We start from the raw sequence: 18,022 nt of genomic DNA on the forward strand, positions 1-18,022 counted from the left end.
TTTGACTCAGTGACACTGAGGGAACAGTGATATATTTTGGTTTAAGGTGGGAAGGGAAAGATTTAAAAGGGACCTAAGGGGCAACTTTTTTTCCCATACAGAGGGTGGTGTGTGTTTGGAATGAACTGCCAGAGGAAGGGGTAGATGCAGGTACAGTTACAAGACATTTGGACAGGAACGTGAACAGGAAAGGTTTACTGGGATATACAGGCAAATGGGACTATTTTAACCTGGAAAACCTGGTCAGCGTGGATTAGTTGGACTGAAGGGGCTATTTCCGTGCTGTATGACTCATTGACAGTGAGTGGCTCAGAGGGGAACTTGCAGATGGTGGTGTTTCCACATATCGACTGCCCTTGTCCTCACAGCCTTTCATACTTTTTAATTAAACATAGTCTTGGTAGCAATGAGGATATCTAGAATATTATGCTTCAATCCATGAAGTCCCAAGCTATTCCCATTCTAGCCCATATAAGATTGGATGCTGCCAGTCCTTTCAGAACCATCACCTTCTGCAACATCTCCAGACCCACAAGAACATGATTAACTGCCCCCTGAAATGGCTGAATGAGACACTCAGTCCAAGGGCAATTAGGGATGGGCAACAGATTCCGGTCTTGCCAGCGACGACCACATCCCAATAAAAACCATCTTCACAACTAAACCTTTGTGACACAAGGGAACATTGCAGCGTATCTGTGCTTCAGACTTGATGGAGTGAATGGCCTACTTCTTCTCCTTCTCAAAGGCTAGTCTATCCATTTCTACAGATAGGGGCTGATGGGAGCTTTTAAACTATTTAGCAAGAACAAAAAGCACACATCCACACACTCACTCGGGCACACACACAGACACAAATTTCAAATTGGGTCAGTCAGCTGGGGAGGCATGTGAGTTGTAAATTCCCATGGATTGGATTTGCACCAAATATTACAAACCGTACAAGAGTTAAAGAAAGAAAAACAACCCTGGCAGCCAACACTGTGCTGGAATACTCAAAATACTCCATGCTGACTAAACAGACCTGAAGTACTGTGTATTATTAGACCTACTGAGTTTCTCCAGAATTTGTTGTGGTTTTCTTTTCTGATTTTAAGCATCCGCAGTATTTGGCTTTGTGATGAAAAATATAAGATCCGGAGAGTATTTGACAGGTGGATGCTGACCAGACAATTTCCCTCAGTAGACAAGCAGATACAGTTTCACCACACGGGCCTGAGGAGGGAATTCTTCACTCAGAGAGTCATTGGTCTCTGGAACTGTCTTCTGCAGATTGCATTGGATACTGAAGGGTCACTGAATTTAGTTCAGACTGAATTTGACAGATTTTTGTCTGGCCACAGGGTCAAGGAATTTGAGGAACAGGCAAAAAAATGGTGTTTTGATCACAAGCAGAATAGCCAAGAAGTTAGTGAATGGAGGATACGGCTCAGTGGGCAACTCCTGTTCCTTATATTCTTATAGGCAACTAACTCTTCAGCTTTAAGCTAATTAATGAATAGGATCAAGGACCCATCAAATCTGAACTGACATTCCGTAAGACCATCTTCTACATCAACCCTATTTTTCCTCTGCTACACCTTTATCCCCTTGTGTTCCACAATATCTTAAACCAAGTTTTGAAGAGACTCAGAATATTAAACATAAAAAATTTCTCCCCATCTCAGCCTCAAATAACTGATCCTTTCTCCCAAGGCATTGGTCCCTGGCTCTAGACTCTCCAATGAGAAAGCAGCCTCTCACTGACTACCCTGTCCAGCTCCTTATGAATTCTTTTGTTTTACTTTTTGACAAAGAGATCAGCTTCTCATTTTTCTCAACTCCAGGGGGTACAAAATGATAGAATGGAACTATCCAGCACAGGAGGTGGCCTTTTGGCCCATCAATTCGGTGTTGACTCTTTTGAAGAGTGACTGATTTTCCTCCTCTTTCTCCGTAGATCATTTATTTCAACTATTCATCTAATTCCATTTGAAAGTCAATTTCAGAATTGTGTCCTGTACCACCAAGTCCAAGTCCATCAACTGCATCCAAAAACAATTGCAGTGGGGCAGGTACTGAACTTTTATATGTCCAGATTTTTTTTCCCGAATAATGATATGCAACAAATCCTGACCTTGCCAGCAATGGCCACATCTTAAAAAAAATTCTTGTGCGAACATTTCTAATAAGTCTAAAACTTTCCCTAATCGCCTTGAACTGAGTGACTTGCATGACCATTTAAGAGTCAGCTACATTGCTGTAGGTATGGAATAACATGTAGGCCAGACTGGGTAAGTGTGGCAGATTTCTTCCAATGTAGGAAATTTGTGAGCAAGGTGGGTTTTTGCAAGAATCAACAATAATTTTACGGCCATCATTGCTTATTCTAGTCACAGATTTATGAATGTAATTTAAATTCTATCAGAGCATTAGCCTCGTCCAGGATGACTAATCACTGCATCACTATCTGTATGTGGAGGAATAATGGCAGATATTTCTGTGTATAATCAGTTCATTCCAAAAAGGAAGAAAGATCCTATGAGGAGGCAGGGGTGGCCGTGGCTGACAAGGGAAGTTAAGAAACATATTAAGTCAAAAGACAAAAAGTATAACATAGCAAAGATGAATGGGAAAAAGGAGGAGTGGGAAGCTTTTAAAGAACAACAGAGGATTACTAAGAAGGAAATACGCAGAGAAAAAATGAGGTACGAAGGTAAACTGGCCAAAAATATAAAGGAGGATAGTAAAAGTTTTTTTAGGTATGGGAAAGGGAAAAAAATGGTTAAGACTAAAATTGGGCCCTTGAAGACAGAAACAGGGGAATATATTACGGGGAACAAAGAAATGGCAGAAGAATTGAATTGGTACTTCAGATCTGTGTTCACTGGGGAAGAGACAAGCAATCTCCCTGAGGTAACAGTGGCTGAAGGACCTGAACTTAAGGGAATTTATATTTGCCAGGAATTGTTGTTGGAGAGACTGTTAGGTCAGAAGGTTGATAAGTCCCTGGGGCCTGATGGTCTACATCCCAGGGTACTGAAGGAGGTGCCTCTAGAAATAGTGGATGCGTTTGTGATTATTTGCCAGAGTTCGATAGATTCAGGATCAGTTCCTGCGGATTGGAGGGTGGCTAATGTTGTACCACTTTTTAAGAAAGGAGAGAGAGAGAAAGCAGGAAATTATAGACCAGTTAGTCAGACCTCAGTGGTGGGAAAGATGCTGGAGTCTATTATAAAGGATGAAATTACGATACATCTGGATAGTAGTAACAGGATAGGTCAGAGTCAGCATGGATTTATGAAGGGGAAATCATGCTTGACTAATCTTCTGGACTTTTTTGAGGATGTGACTCTGAAGATGGACAAGGGAGATCCAGTGGATGTAGTGTACCTGGACTTTCAGAAAGCCGTTGATAAAGTCCCACATAGGAGGTTAGTGAGCAAACTTAAGGTGCATGGTATTGGGGGCCAAGTACTAACTTAGATTGAAAATTGGTTGGCTGACAGGAAACAAAGAGTAGTGATAAACGGCTCCCTTTCAGAATGGCAGGCAGTGACCAGTGGGGTACCACAGGGATCAGTACTGGGACCGCAGCTTTTTACAATATATATTAATGATATAGAAGGTGGTATTAATAGTAACATTAGCAAATTTGCTGATGATACAAAGCTGGGTGGCAGGGTGAAATATAAGGAGGATGTTAGGAGATTACAGGGTGACCTGGACAAGTTAGATGAGTGGATAGATGCATGGCAGATGCAGTTTAATGTGGATAAATGTATGGTTATCCACTTTGGTGGCAAGAACAGGAAGGCAGATTACTACCTAAATGGAGTTAAGTTAGGTAAAGGGGCAGTACAAAGAGATCTGGGTGTTTTTGTACACCAGTCAATAAAGGCAAGCATGCATGTACAGCAGGTAGTAAAGAAGGCTAATAGCATGCTGGCCTTCATAACAAGAGGGATTGAGTATAGAAGCAAAGAGGTTCTTCTGCAGCTGTACAGGGCCCTGGTGAGACCACACCTGGAATATTGTGTGCAGTTCTGGTCTCCAAATTTGAGGAAAGACATTCTGGCTATTGAGGGAGTGCAGCGTAGGTTCACGAGGTCAATTCCTGGAATGGCGGGACTACCTTACGTTGAAAGATTGGAGCGACTGGGCTTGTATACGCTTGAGTTTAGAAGACTGAGAGGGGATCTGATTGAGATGTATAAGATTATTAAAAGATTGGACACTCTGGAGGCAGGAAACATGTTTCTGCTGATGAGGGAGTCCCGAAGCAGAGGACACAGCTTAAAAATAAGGGGTAGGCCATTTAGGACAGAGATGAGGAGAAACTTTTCACTTAGAGAGTGGTGGGTGTGTGGAATGCTCTGCCCCAGAAGGCAGTGGAGGCCCAGTCTCTGGATTTGTTTAAGAAAGAGTTGGATAGAGCTCTTAAGGATTGTGGAATCAAGGGTTATGGAGATAAGGCAGGAACAGGATACTGATTGAGGATGATCATTCATGATCATATTGAATGGTGGTGCAGGCTCGAAGGGCAGAATGGCCTACTCTTGCATCTATTGTCGATTATCTGTTTAACAGCCATTTAACATAAAATAGATTCTCTACAGTAGAGAAACAGGCCCTTTGGCCCAACAAGTCCACACTGACCGTCTGAAGAGTAACCCACCCAGACCCATTCCCCTACCCTATATTCACCCCTGACTAATGCACCTAACACTATGGGCAATTTAGCATGGCCAATTCACCTGACCTGCACATCTTTGGATTGTGGGAGGAAACCAGAGCACCCAGAAGAAACCCACGCAGACATGGGGAGTATGTGCAAACTCCACACAGACATTTGCCTGAGGCTAGAATTGAACGCGGATCCCTGGCGCTATAAGGAGCAGTCTAACCACTGAGCCACCAGTGTCTGCCATCTGCCCCGTGGTCACTTTTGCATCTTGTTTCTCATGCCCCATTCATTCCAAGGGGTTTAATTTCACTAACCAGGCTAATATGGTGCTTTAATGCAGTTAATTTTACTGGTTCACACACATTACACAAACCTAGGGGCATTGTGGCAGAGTGGTAATGTCCCCACCACTGGATCAGAAGATTTGGGTTCAATTGCCACCTGTGATAGAGATGTGTCCATAAGACATAGAAGCAGGAAGAGGCCATTCAGCCCATTGAATCTGCTCCATCATCCAATCAGATTGGCACTGACCTGATAACCCTCAACTCCACTTTCCTACCTTTTCCCCATAACTCTTGATTCCTTTCCAGATTAATAATCGATCTCAGCCTTTAATGTACTTTATGACCCAGATTCAACAGCCCTCTGTGGTGAAGAATTCCACAGATTCACAGACTGGGAGAAGAAATTCCTCCTCGTCTCTGTCTTAAATATGTGACCCTTTATCCTCAGATTATACCCTCTGATCCTAGACTCTTCCCCCAAGGGGAAACAACCTTTCTGTACATACCTGTCAAGTCCCCAAAGAATCTTGCATGTTTCAATAAGGTCAGCTCGTGTTCTTCTGTATTACAATGAGTTCAGGCCCAACCTTTCCTCATAAGACAGTCCCTCCATACCTCATACCAACCTTCTCTGGACTGCCTCCAATGCCAATATACCAGTGCTTATATATAGCACTCAAAATAGGACTCCAGCATAACAAACCCAAACAGGTTGGTCAAACATTATAGTCTTGCACAAGATGAACTGTTCTGCATTGAAGGAGGGCACTCAAGTCAGTCAAAAATAATTAGTCCTTAATTCCTAATTGCCCCAGGCTCAGTAGTTTCCACTAGTGAGCCCATTGGTTTTAGTCAAGTCAGGAAGTAGTACTCTCCGTATTCCAGCAACAACCACCTCTAGAAGGAAAACAGAAAATGACTTACAGTTGGGCGTTTCCAGCGGACATTGGACAGCAGTGCCGTTGTACAGAATAGAGATTCATCATCGGCAATGAACAAAGGGTCTTCAAACAGCTGGTTGCGCTGTTGGCACTCCCTCTTCAGGGTGTGGAAATTCTGGTTTCCATAAGGCTTCACTGAGTCAAACATCCTTCAAACCTGCAACAGGCAAAGACACAAGTTAAAGCATGCAAATCAAATCATCACCCAAATTGTAGAAACACTACAATGGAGGAGCAGGCCATTTGGCCCATCGAGTTCCATCTCCCCACAAACCTGCATTTCCCCTGGGTAATCTAGTTAGCCTGCACATCCCTGGACACTTTATCATGGCCAATCCACCTAACAGCACATCACTGGACAAGAGGAAACTGGAGTACCTGGAGGAAAGGTGCAAAGACAATGAGGAGAATGTGTAAATTTCACACAGGTACCCATGGATGGAATTGAACCCTGGGTCCCCGGCACTGTGAGGCAGTGGTGCTAACCACTGAGCTACCGTGCCATCACTAAGCTCGTTGCCTGAACGAATGTAATTAAACTTTCATACGGGAAGGGGATGCTTAACCACTTCAGGAAATGCAATCAATGAGTGATAGTGACTTTAAACCCACATGCCTGTATCCTAACCTGCACCAAATCCCCTTCATCCATGATCTCTGCCTTCACTGGGTGAGGCAGATTGCAAGAGGAATGCAGGCAGTTTATAGAGAGATATTGATAGGTTAAGTAAGTTGAGAAAATGTTGGCAAGTAGAGTATAATGTGAGAAAACTTGAAGGTGTTCATGTTGGAAGGGAGAACAAAAGAACAGAGCATTATTTAAGTGGAGAAAAACTGCAGAAAACTGCAACACAAAGTGACTCATGCAAAAAAACACAGAAAGCTAGCACACAGATGCAGCAAGTAATCAGGAGGGCTATTGCAATGTTGGCCCTTATTTCAAGGGGGTTGGAGTATAAAAGTAGGGCAGTCTTTCTGTAACTGGACAAGAGGCTGGGGAGACCACATCTGGAGCACTGTCAGCAGTATTGGTCCCCTTATTCATTGGAGGCAGGTCAGACAGGGTTCACTAGGATGATGCTGAAAATGTGTTGCTGGAAAAGCGCAGCAGGTCAGGCAGCATCCAACTCACTAGGATGATCCCTGGATTATCTTATAAGGTTAGGACTCTACTCACTGGAGTTTTGGAGAATGAGAGGTGATCTCACTAAAACATATAGGATTCTTAAAGGGCTTGACAGAGCTATTTTTTTGATAAAGGGCTTCTGCCCGAAACATTAATTCTCCTGCTCCTCGGATGCTGCCTGACCTGTTGTGCTTTTCCAGCACCACACTCTTGACTCTAATCTCCAGCATCTGCAGTCCTCATTTTTAAGTGGAGAAAACTGCAACACAAAGACACACTGGTCAGACTAACATTTAGTGCCTGTTCCTAACTGCCCAGAGCAGGGGTCACAACATTTAGTCAACCACATTTCTGTAGACCTGGAGTTACATGTAGGCCAGTCCAGATAAGGATGGCAGTTTCCTTCCCTGAATAGCATTAGTGAACCAGATGGGTTACTCCATGACAACAATGGATTCATGGTCATCATTAAACTCTTAATTCCAGATTTTGTTGGATTCAAATTCCACCATCTGTCATGGCAGGATTCGAACTCAGGTCCAGGAAGAACATTCCCTGGGTCTCTGGGATAATAGTAATAGCACCACTAGGACAATGCCTTCTTTTAAAGGCTGAGAGGATGTTTTCCTCATGGGAGAGTCTAGGACCACAGGGAATAGACTCTTAATAAAGTGGCACCAATTTCCGACTGAGGTGAGGAGAAATTTCTTAGATTAGACTTACAGTGTGGAAACAGGCCCTTCAGCCCAACAAGTCCACACCGACCCGCCAAAGCGTAACCCACCCATACCCCTACATTTACCCTTTACCTAACACTACGGGCAATTTAGCATGGCCAATTCACCTGACCCGCACATCTTTGGACTGTGGGAGGAAACCGGAGCACCCGGAGGAAACCCACGCTGACACGGGGAGAACATGCAAACTCCACACAGTCAGTCGCCTGAGTCGGGAATTGAACCCGGGTCTCAGGCGCTGTGAGGCAGCAGTGCTAACCACTGTGCCACCGTGCCGCCCACCGTACCTCTTCTCCCTGAGGTATATGAGTCTTTGGCATTTGTTGCCACAGATACCTGCGGTGGGGGGGTGGGGGTGCAGAGTCCTTGTGAACAGTTAAGACTGAAATAGATCCTCGATCAGTCGAGGAATCAAGGGTTATGGGGAAAGGGCAGGAAAGTGGACGTGAGGAATTTGGATCAGCCATGATCCTGTTCAATGATGGGACAGGTTTGAGGGGCTGAACAGCCTACTCCTACTCTTACTCCTCATGGTCTTACTTCATTGATTCCTGGTTAAAACACTCAATTATAAAATTCTCATTCTCATTGTCAAATTACCCCCCTTGCCTCACCCAATCTCACCTCTGCACTGTGGAATTCCCTCCCAAAAGCTGGAATTTGGGGGGAGCTGGTGTTGGACTGTGGTGATACAAAGTTAAAAGATCACACAATACCAGGTTGGAGTCCAACAGTTTACATATGAAAGGACTGAAACCAACATGGTCATTCTAAAAGATGAGAGACTTAAACAATCCAAGTCTTTTTCAATATATAATTTCAGTTAGATTACACTTTTGCTATAAATTCTGTGTCCTACGATTTTATACTCCACAACTACCTGATGAAGGAACAGCGCTCTGAAAGCTAGTGTTTCCAAATAAACTTGTTGGACTATAACCTGTTGCTGTGTGATTTTTAACGATGTATCTCCCGAAAGCTCTCCACCTCCTCTCTCCCACTTTTATAAAAAGGCAATTGTGTGCAGTGTTGGAAATTCAATTGACAGAACAGGCTTGGAATGTGAATTGCTGCTAATATTCTCCATTAATGATTTAAACAATGTGGAAGAATGCCACTTAACCATGTTATTTGATGATACAAAGATCAATGGAATGAACAGCCATCAACTTTGGCTCCAAAAGGATATAACAATATACCTTCTCAATAGTGATAATCTAGAAACAGTGAAGGTCCAACGAGACTTGCGTGGCCCAGCTAAATAGAACATTAAAACATCAATCAACAGCTTTAGAAAATAATCAGATATGCTAATTGAGTGCAGATACTTTTATCTGATGAACAGCAATTCAGGTGCCGTGCTATAATTACGAATGAATGTGTGCATGATGCTTTTCCAAAGATTCCTCCATGGCTTCAGCCTCCCTATTTCTTTAGCCTGCGCCAGCTCCGGCGAAATCACTGTTCCTCTAATTCCGGCTTCTTCAGTATCTTCAGTACCATGCCACTTGCTGTAGCCATGCATTTAGCTGTTAAGCAGCTCCTGACATACTGTAGCAATCCATGCCCAAATGCAGGAAGAGCTGGACAAAATCCAGGTTTGGGCTGACAAGTGGCAACTGATAATGACACCATGTAAGTGCCATCTCCAAGGCGAGACAATCTAACCATCATCCTTTGACATTCAGTGACATTACTGAATTCCCTCTTATATCGACATCCTGGGGGTTACCTTTGGCCAGAAATTGAAGTGGACCAGCCATATCAATGAAGTGGCTAAGACAGCAGGTCAGAGACTAGGAATCCTGCAGTGAGTAACTCTTCTCCTGACTCCCCAAGGCCTGTCCACAATCCACAAGGCACAAGTCAGGAGTGTGATGGAATACTCCCCACTTGCCTGGATGGGTGCAGCTCCAACATCATTCCACCATCTACTGAAGGGCAACTAGAGATGGATAATAAATGCTGACCCAGCCAGCGACACCCACATCCCATGGCTGAAGAAAAACAAAGAGATGCTTTTGAATTCTCTTCCGACTGGGCTCTATCCCTCATCTTTTACAATGTTCCACAAGACCACCTTTCTGGACATCTGTCTTTACTTCTCTTTAGTTGGCGTCGTGTCAAGCAGAGCTTGTTCCCTGCCATTATCAGACTGATGAATGGACCTCTCCAACTTTAAATAATGTTGATCTTGTTTTGTGCACCTCCCATGCAGCCATAACCTTATAGGTCTCACTCTGTTTAAGCACCCTAAGATCTGTCTGTACTCATAAAACAAAGCTTTTCATTGTATTTGAGTACACGTAACTACAATAAATCAAACCAAAATCAAGTCAAAACTTAATTGTATGATGACTCTGTAAAGTATCTTGGGATGTATTGTGATGTTACAGGCACTATATAAATGCAAGCTGCAGTTGATGATAAGGTGTAAATGTGGGTATGTGGGGTAGGTTACAGATTAGCTATTCTTTCCCTGAGCAATGGAATAGGATCAAAAGGCTAAATTACCTCATTTCCAATCAGAAAGGGCGGAGTCACATCCTATTTGGATGGGCTTTCTTTCAAAGCACTTTTCATTTGAAAAGCATCCAAAGTGAATTATATATTGCTCGAGATAACATTAGCAGTTAGCTGTACAGAGATTTTATCAGACTGGATTGGCAGCATCAATGAATATATAAATCTTTCATCTCCTGTGAATAGATGGACTAATGGCTTGAGCGAATCACTGATAAAGGATATTTTCTGCCTTAAGCAGTCGACGGGGGAGGTGGGATAAGAAAGAGGAACAGAATCAGAGAAAATGATCAAGTAATCACTCTTGCTTATTTTGAATCCTTCATGAGCCCAGTTACAAGACAAAACACATCACAGCCAATGAGGTGCCTTCTGAATTACTGTCACTGTAATAATGCAGAAAAAAACATTGTAGCCAATTTTCACACAGAGTGCTAAATTGCCCGTAGTGTTAGGTAAGGGGTAAATGTAGGGGTATGGGTGGGTTGCGCTTCAGCGGGTCAGTGTGGACTTGTTGGGCCGAAGGGCCTGTTTCCACACTGTAAGTAATCTAAAAAAAAGAGATAAAGGACAGAAAATTACTCATTCACACCAGAGGAAAAGCCCTGCGTAGGAAAGTGGGAGTCCCCTTAGAAACTGTCTTTCTTTAGTATGAGACGTTTAGCAGCGTGAGACCTCATTTAACTGTGTTACAGCAGTAACTAACCTCTGACAAGCATGAACAAAAAGTTTAATGGGCTGCACACTTATTGTGATGGGTACTTTCAGAAATAAGAAGGCTTAGAGGGAATTAATGGGGTGAATGAGGGGAACAACGGTCACTCTGATGTCATGAGTAGTTGTCAAAAGGATTGAGACAATCCACTGACACTAGAGTTAGGGGCTAGCACCGAGTGGTCAGGGGCAGAGGGCACTCCTCACCAGGCAGACCCTTGGAGGCAGCAGTCCTCATCGGGTGGTCCTCATGGGGTGGTCTTCAGACAACTGTCTTCTTCAGGTGGAAGACGAAGCAGGAGAGAAGGAGGAAGATCCAGGGAAGAGGTCTCTAACATTCAGCTGGAAAGCAGGCTACTGCCTCTCAACCACAATGAGACTGACACACTGTGTACCAACAGCATGTCCATACTCTGGAATCGGTGAACTATCCCCAATTGGCACAGTCATATAGTTTATCTAATACACAGTGAAATAATTCCATGGAGGCTGGTATCCCATCACCAAATTATCCTTTGCTGACACATGCACAATACAGCCGACTCAATGCCAGTGCCCAGAGTGAGGCGGGTCTCTGAATCTCCTGTTTATCTCTGTCAGCCAGGGTTCCCTGATTGGTCCAGGTTCCCCATCGGAAGTCTCATACTCAACATGATCCACCTGGCTAACTTTGTTTCAATCACTGCAGGCTGTAGAAAACATAACAAATATAAACCACTGCAATCTACAAACCCATTATGCCAAAGATGGTCTGGAGTAAAAAATGAGGTCTGCAGATGCTGGAGATCACAGCTGCAAATGTGTTGCTGGTCAAAGCACAGCAGGTTAGGCAGCATCTCAGGAATAGAGAATTCGACGTTTCGAGCATAAGCCCTTCATCAGGAATAAATTCGACGTTTCGAGCATAAGCCCTTCATCAGGAATTATTCCTGATGAAGGGCTTATGCTCGAAACGTCGAATTCTCTATTCCTGAGATGCTGCCTAACCTGCTGTGCTTTGACCAGCAACACATTTGCAGCAAAGATGGTCTGGAGCCAAGTCCCAGTGTGGACTGGAGGTTAGGTGCCAGCGTGGTTTGGGTTGGGAGGCCATTGTTCACAACTTTTATTTATTCAATGCTGGACTTTTAATTTCTCTATTTTTCTAAGATCTTGTAACTAAAGAATCTGTACCTGAGTACTTTTGTACCTAAGATGGCTTCATAAGTAGTGACTTATAAGCTTTTCACTGTGCTCATTTGAGTACATGTGACAATAAAGTTAATTTATTTTAAACTATCAGAAAATTGAGTTTAAAAATGTGTTGCTGGAAAAGTGCAGCAGGTCAGGCAGCATCCAAGGAGCAGGAGAATCGACGTTTCGGGCATAAGCCCTTCTTCAGGAATGAGGAGGGTGTGCCAAGCAGGCTAAGATAAAAGGAGGGACTTGGGGGAGGGGGCGTTGCGAATACGATAGGTGGAAGGAGGTTAAGGTGAGGGTGATAGGCCGGAGAGGGAGTGGGGGCGGAGAGGTCGGGAAGAAGATTGCAGGTTAGGAAGGTGGTACTGAGTCTGAGGGTTGGGACTGAGAAAAGGTGGGGGGGAGGGGAAATGAGAAAGCTGGAGAAATCTGCATTCATCCCTTGTGGTTGGAGGGTTCCTAGGCGGAAGATGAGGCGCTCTTTCTCCAGGCGTCATGTTGCCATGGTCTGGCGATGGAGGAGGCCAAGGACCTGCATGTCCTTGGTGGAGTGGGTGGGGGAGTTGAAGTGTTGAGACACGGGGTGGTTGGGTTGGTTGGTCCGGGTGTCCCAGAGGTGTTCTCTGAGACGTTCCACAAGTAGGCAGTCTGTCTCCCCAATGCATAGGAGGCCACATCGGGTGCAACGGATGCAGTAAATGATGTGTGTGGAGGTTCAGGTGAATTTCTGATGGATATGGAAGGATCCTTTGGAGCCTTGGAGGGAAGTGAGGGGAGAGGTGTAGGCGCAAGTTTTGCATTTCTTGCAGTTGTGGGGAAGGTGCCGGGAGTGGAGGTTGGGTTGGTCGGGTGTGTGGATCTTACGAGGGAGTCGCGGAGGGAGTGGTCTTTCCGGAACACTGATAGGGGTGGGGAGGGAAATATAGCCCTGGTGGTGGGGTCTGTTTGGAGGTGGCGGAAATGACAAAGGATGATACAATGTATCTGGAGGTTGGTGGGGTGGAGGTGAGGACCAGTGGGGTTCTGTCCTGGTGGCGATTGGAGGGGTGGGGTTCAAGGGCGGAGAAGCAGGAAGTGGAGGAGATGCGGTGGAGAGCATCATCGACCACGTCTTGGGGGAAATTGTGGTCTTTGAAGAAGGAGCCCATCTGGGTTGTTCGGTAGTGGAATTGGTCCTCCTGGGAGCAGATGCGGTGAAGGTGAAGAAATTGGGAAGATGGGATGGTGTTTTTACAGGGGTAAGAGTGGGAGGAGGTGTAATCTAGGTAGCTGTGGGAGTCAGTAGGTTTATAGTAAATATCCGTGTTGAGTCGGTCTTCTGAGATAGAAATGGAGAGGTCTAGGAAGGAGAGTGTGGAGTCTGAGACGGTCCAGGTAAATTTGAGGTTGGGGTGGAAAGTGTTAGTAAAGTGGATGAACTGTTCAACCTCCTTGTGGGTGCATGAGGTAGCACCGATACAGTCATCGATACTGCGGAGGAAAAGGTGGGGGGTGGTGCCAGTGTAGCTGCGGAAGATGGACTGTTGCATATATCCAACAAAAAGAGGCAGGCATAGCTGGGGCCTATGCAGGTGCCCATGGCTACCAATACCGTACAACCCAGATGGCCTCCTTCTTCAAAGACCGCAATTTCCCCTCAGACGTGGTTGATGATGCTCTCCACTACATCGCCTCCCCATCCCGCTCCTCCGCCCTTGAACCCCACCCCTCCAATCGCCACTAGGACAGAACCCCACTGGTCCTCACCTACCACCCCACCAACCTCCAGATGCATCGTATCATCCTTTGTCATTTCTGCCACCTCCAAACAGACCCCACCACCAGGGTTATATTTCCCTCCCCTTCCCTATCAGCGTTCCGGAAAGACCACTCCATCCGCGACTCCCTTGTCAGATCCACACCTCCCACCAACCCAACCTCCACTCCCAGCACCTTCCCCTGCAACCGCGAGAAATGCAAAACTTGCGCCCACACCTCCCCCTTCACTTCCCTCCAAGGCCCCAAGGGATCCTTCCATATCCGTCACAAATTCACCTGTACCTCCACACACATCATTTACTGCATCCGTTGCACCCGATGTGGCCTCCTATACATTGGGGAGACAGGCCGCATACTTACGGAACGTCTCAGAGAACACCTCTGGGACACCCACACCAACCAACCCAACCGCCCATGGCTGAACACTTTAACTCCCCCTCCCACTCCACCAAGGACATGCAGGTCCTTGGCCTCCTCCATCACCAGACCCTGGCAACACAAAGCCTGGAGGAAGAGCGCCTCATCTTCCGCCTAGGAACCCTCCAACCACAAGAGATGAATTTCTCCAGCTTTCTCATTTCCCCTCCCCCACCTTATCTCAGTCCCAACCCTCAGACTCAGCACCGCCTTCTTGACCAGCAACCTTCTTCCCGACCTCTCCGCCCCCATCCCCACTCCGGCCTATCACCCTCACCTTAACCTCCTTCCACCTATCGTATTCCCAACGCCCCTCACCCAAGTCCCTCCTCCCTACCTTTTATCTTAGCCTGCTTGGCACACTTTCCTCATTCCTGAAGAAGGGCTCATGCCCGAAACGTCGATTCTTCTGCTCCTTGGATGCTGCCTGACCTGCTGCACTTTTCCAACAACACATTTTTAAACTCTGATCTCCAGTCCTCACTTTCTCCTATCAGAAAATTGATTACACATGATTGACTGCCTATATTAGATAACTGTGATCGCAAGCCCCTCCATATCAAAATAGGGCCACGGGATCTTTCAGTGTTCACCCAAAATGGCCAGACATGGCTAAGTTTTAACATCTTTTTCAAAAGGTAACAGCTCTGGCTCTGCAGCATTCCCTCAGCAGTGCACTAGAGTGTGAGCTTAGATGACTGATTCAATATTACGGGAAAGGTTTGAACCCAGAACTTGCTCATTCTGACCCCTATTAGTTATCCTTCAACTTTGACCTTTTGTAATAGTTCTATTGACACCCAGGTAATGGCAGACAGTGTAAAGGGTGTCCCAGTCTCAGACCCGCTCACCTAGACCTTGCGCTCAGCTTCCCAATCCAGGATGTATCTGGGGGTTGGGGACTGGATTCCTAATGCAAGTTGGAAGCTTGACTTCCCTTCACTAGGTTGTCAAATAGATCAATCTTTAATCACGTGGACAGAATCCTACTTAAGGCACTACTTAACTCGAAACCAACTGACAAATGTCTAACTAAATTCCTGCACAGAGATATTTTAAACAAGATATACCTGTTAAATCAGTTGGTGTTGAAACAGCAACATTTATCAGAGGCAATGGGTCAGGCTGAGACAATAACTCATTCAGAGTGTTGTTCAAACGGGAAAAAAATTAAAAATCACACAACACCAGGTTTTAGTCCAACAGGTTTAATTGGAAGCACTAGCTTTCGGAGCGACGCTCCTTCATCAGGTGGTTGTGGAGAGTTCAAAAGGGAGTTCATATCTGACAGACAGTTACAAAAAACATTCAACACAATCCATTTAAACTTCTCGGACATGAACATTCATGGGATCTGTGTTTATCTTATGAAGCAGAACTTTTCTGCAATTCAGAGTGTGGTGCTGGAAAAGCACAGCAGGTCAGGCAGCATCCGAGGAGCAGGAGAATCGATGTTTCAGGCATAAGCTTGACCTGCTGTGTTTTTCCAGCACCACACTCTCGAATCCAGCATCTGCAGTCCTCACTTTCTCCATGGAATTTTCCTGCAGCCAGCTCATGGCCTCAGCTTCCCAGAGCAGGGATGGAAAGCCAGGAATTAATCTGTCATGTTAAAATTGGTCCAAAATGTGTTTGATGGCCATCAAGTCCATACTGGCAAAAACATACTAGTACAGACATTAGTCCCGCTCTCCCAGGCTTGTCCATTACATTCAAGGTTGCAACACTTCAAGGGCTCTGCAAGTTTCTTTTAAAGGTTATGAGGGTTTCCACCTCAAATACCCTCCCAAGCCACACATTCCAGACCCCTACCACACTCTGGGTGAAAAGGCTTTCCCCAAATTCCCTCTAAGCCTCCTGTTTTTCACTTTAAAATTATACCCCTCGTTATTGACTCTGAAACCAAGGGGAACCACTGCTTCCTATCCACCTTGTCCGTGCCCCTCATCTTATACCCCTCTATCAGGCCCCCCTCAGCCCTCCCTGCTGCAAACAAAACACCCTGAGCTTATGCAACTGCTCTTGAATCACTGAACTGCTCCATCCCAGGCAGCACCCTGGTGTATCTCCTCTGCACCCTCACATTCTTCCGATAGTGCGGGGACAAGACTGCACACAGTGCTCCAGCTGTGGCCTCATCACAGTTCTGTAAAGTTTCAACATAATCTTCCTGCTGTTATAATCTATGCCACCGTTGATAAATGTAAGCATTCTTAACTCCCCCATTAACCTGCCCTGCCACCTTCAGGGATCTCTGGGCAGGCACCCTAAGACCACTCTGTTGCTTAGAGCTTCCTGGTGTCCTACCATTCATTGAGTACTCTCTTGTCTTGTTCCTTCTTCCTAAGTACATCCCCTCACTGTCAACCACCGGCCAATATTTGCATCATATTCAAACCTACTTATCATTCCCCAACCATCTCATCTGCAACATTTATGAATGTCACAAAGAATAAGTGAACCAGCTCTGAGTCATGTGGTGTGCAGCCACTCACCAGTCTCGGGTCAGACAAACAACCATTTCTCACTACCCTCTGCCTCCACCCTCTAAGCCAGTTTTAGATCCACTCGCTGAGTTATATGCCACAAGCTTTTAGCTTCCTTCTCAGTTTCTGGGCAAAAGTCCCTTTTCTCTACTGTAAGATTTCCTGATTCCAAGAATCTAGGATGGGATTCTTGCCACTGACAAGCTCCGGAACGATCACCGCAAAGACCTCAATGTTGAGAGTAGAATCTACCACTCAACAAACCGAGTGAGAGAACAGTTGGAGGAGATCCAGTACTGGCTCAAACCTCCTGGCTTAATTGTAAAATAATAAAATAATGGAAGGAAGGAAGCAGAGTGCATGTGTGGGGAACAATTTTTACATACATTTTAAAAATGACCTTTTGTGCAAAGTAAAGATAATATATTGGCTTCAAAAACTGAACTCACGGGAAACCACTTTATAGTCAACAACATCCAATTCAAATGAAATATTCTGGTAGTTTTGCCTTGAGGTTTAGAGCAGTAGTTATTATCTGTGCCCAGCATTCAAAGAACACGAGAGTTCTACTTCATGTCCTGACCAATGCTTAGTCTCAGTGAACTTAAAGAAAGAATGACTGGGTTACGCATCAACTTGTAGTGGGGGATTTTGTGAGAACTGGTGACTACAATTCCTCACTTGCTTTAGAGTTCAAAAACTAAAGTACTCCCTTGGTTGTGAATTGCTTGGAGACATGAATAGACAGAATCATAGCATCATTTGTCCACAATCCACAATACTTCTCATGTGCCTGGATAGCTGCAGATCTAACAACACTCAAGATCCTTGACATAATTTCCAGGGCAAAACAGCCCACTTCTTTGGCACCACATCCACATACTGATGATTCCTGATGAAGGGCTTTTGCCCGAAACGTCAATTTTCCTGCTCCTCGGATGCTGCCTGACCTGCTGTGCTTTTCCAGCACAACTCTAATCTTGACCACATCTGCACACATCCTTTCCCTCTGCCACCGATGCTCAGTAGCAGCAGTGTGTACTATCCACAAGATGCACTGCAGAAACTCACCAAAGATCCTCAGACTTCACCTTCCAAACCCATGACCACTTCTACCTAGAGCAGCCGGTACATGGGAACACCACCTTCTGCAAGTTCTCTTCCAAGCCAGTCACCAACCTAATTTGG

General features: G+C 45.2%; 1 protein-coding gene across 2 annotated transcripts in view; it reads right to left on the minus strand.

Annotated features, from left to right (window-relative positions):
* The window catches only part of LOC132816553 (calpain-5-like), a 112,194-nt gene that overhangs the window by 65,075 nt on the left and 29,097 nt on the right, over positions 1-18,022 (minus strand). For both annotated transcript variants that reach the window (XM_060826305.1, XM_060826304.1), the window contains exon 2: positions 5,878-6,051. In XM_060826305.1, the coding sequence (XP_060682288.1) occupies positions 5,878-6,042 (165 nt within the window). In that variant the 5' untranslated portion in view covers positions 6,043-6,051. The remainder of the gene's footprint in view (positions 1-5,877; positions 6,052-18,022) is intronic.

This window comes from Hemiscyllium ocellatum, chromosome 6 (genome assembly GCF_020745735.1).
Source record: "Hemiscyllium ocellatum isolate sHemOce1 chromosome 6, sHemOce1.pat.X.cur, whole genome shotgun sequence".
In the NCBI taxonomy this organism is placed as follows: Eukaryota; Metazoa; Chordata; class Chondrichthyes; order Orectolobiformes; family Hemiscylliidae; genus Hemiscyllium; species Hemiscyllium ocellatum.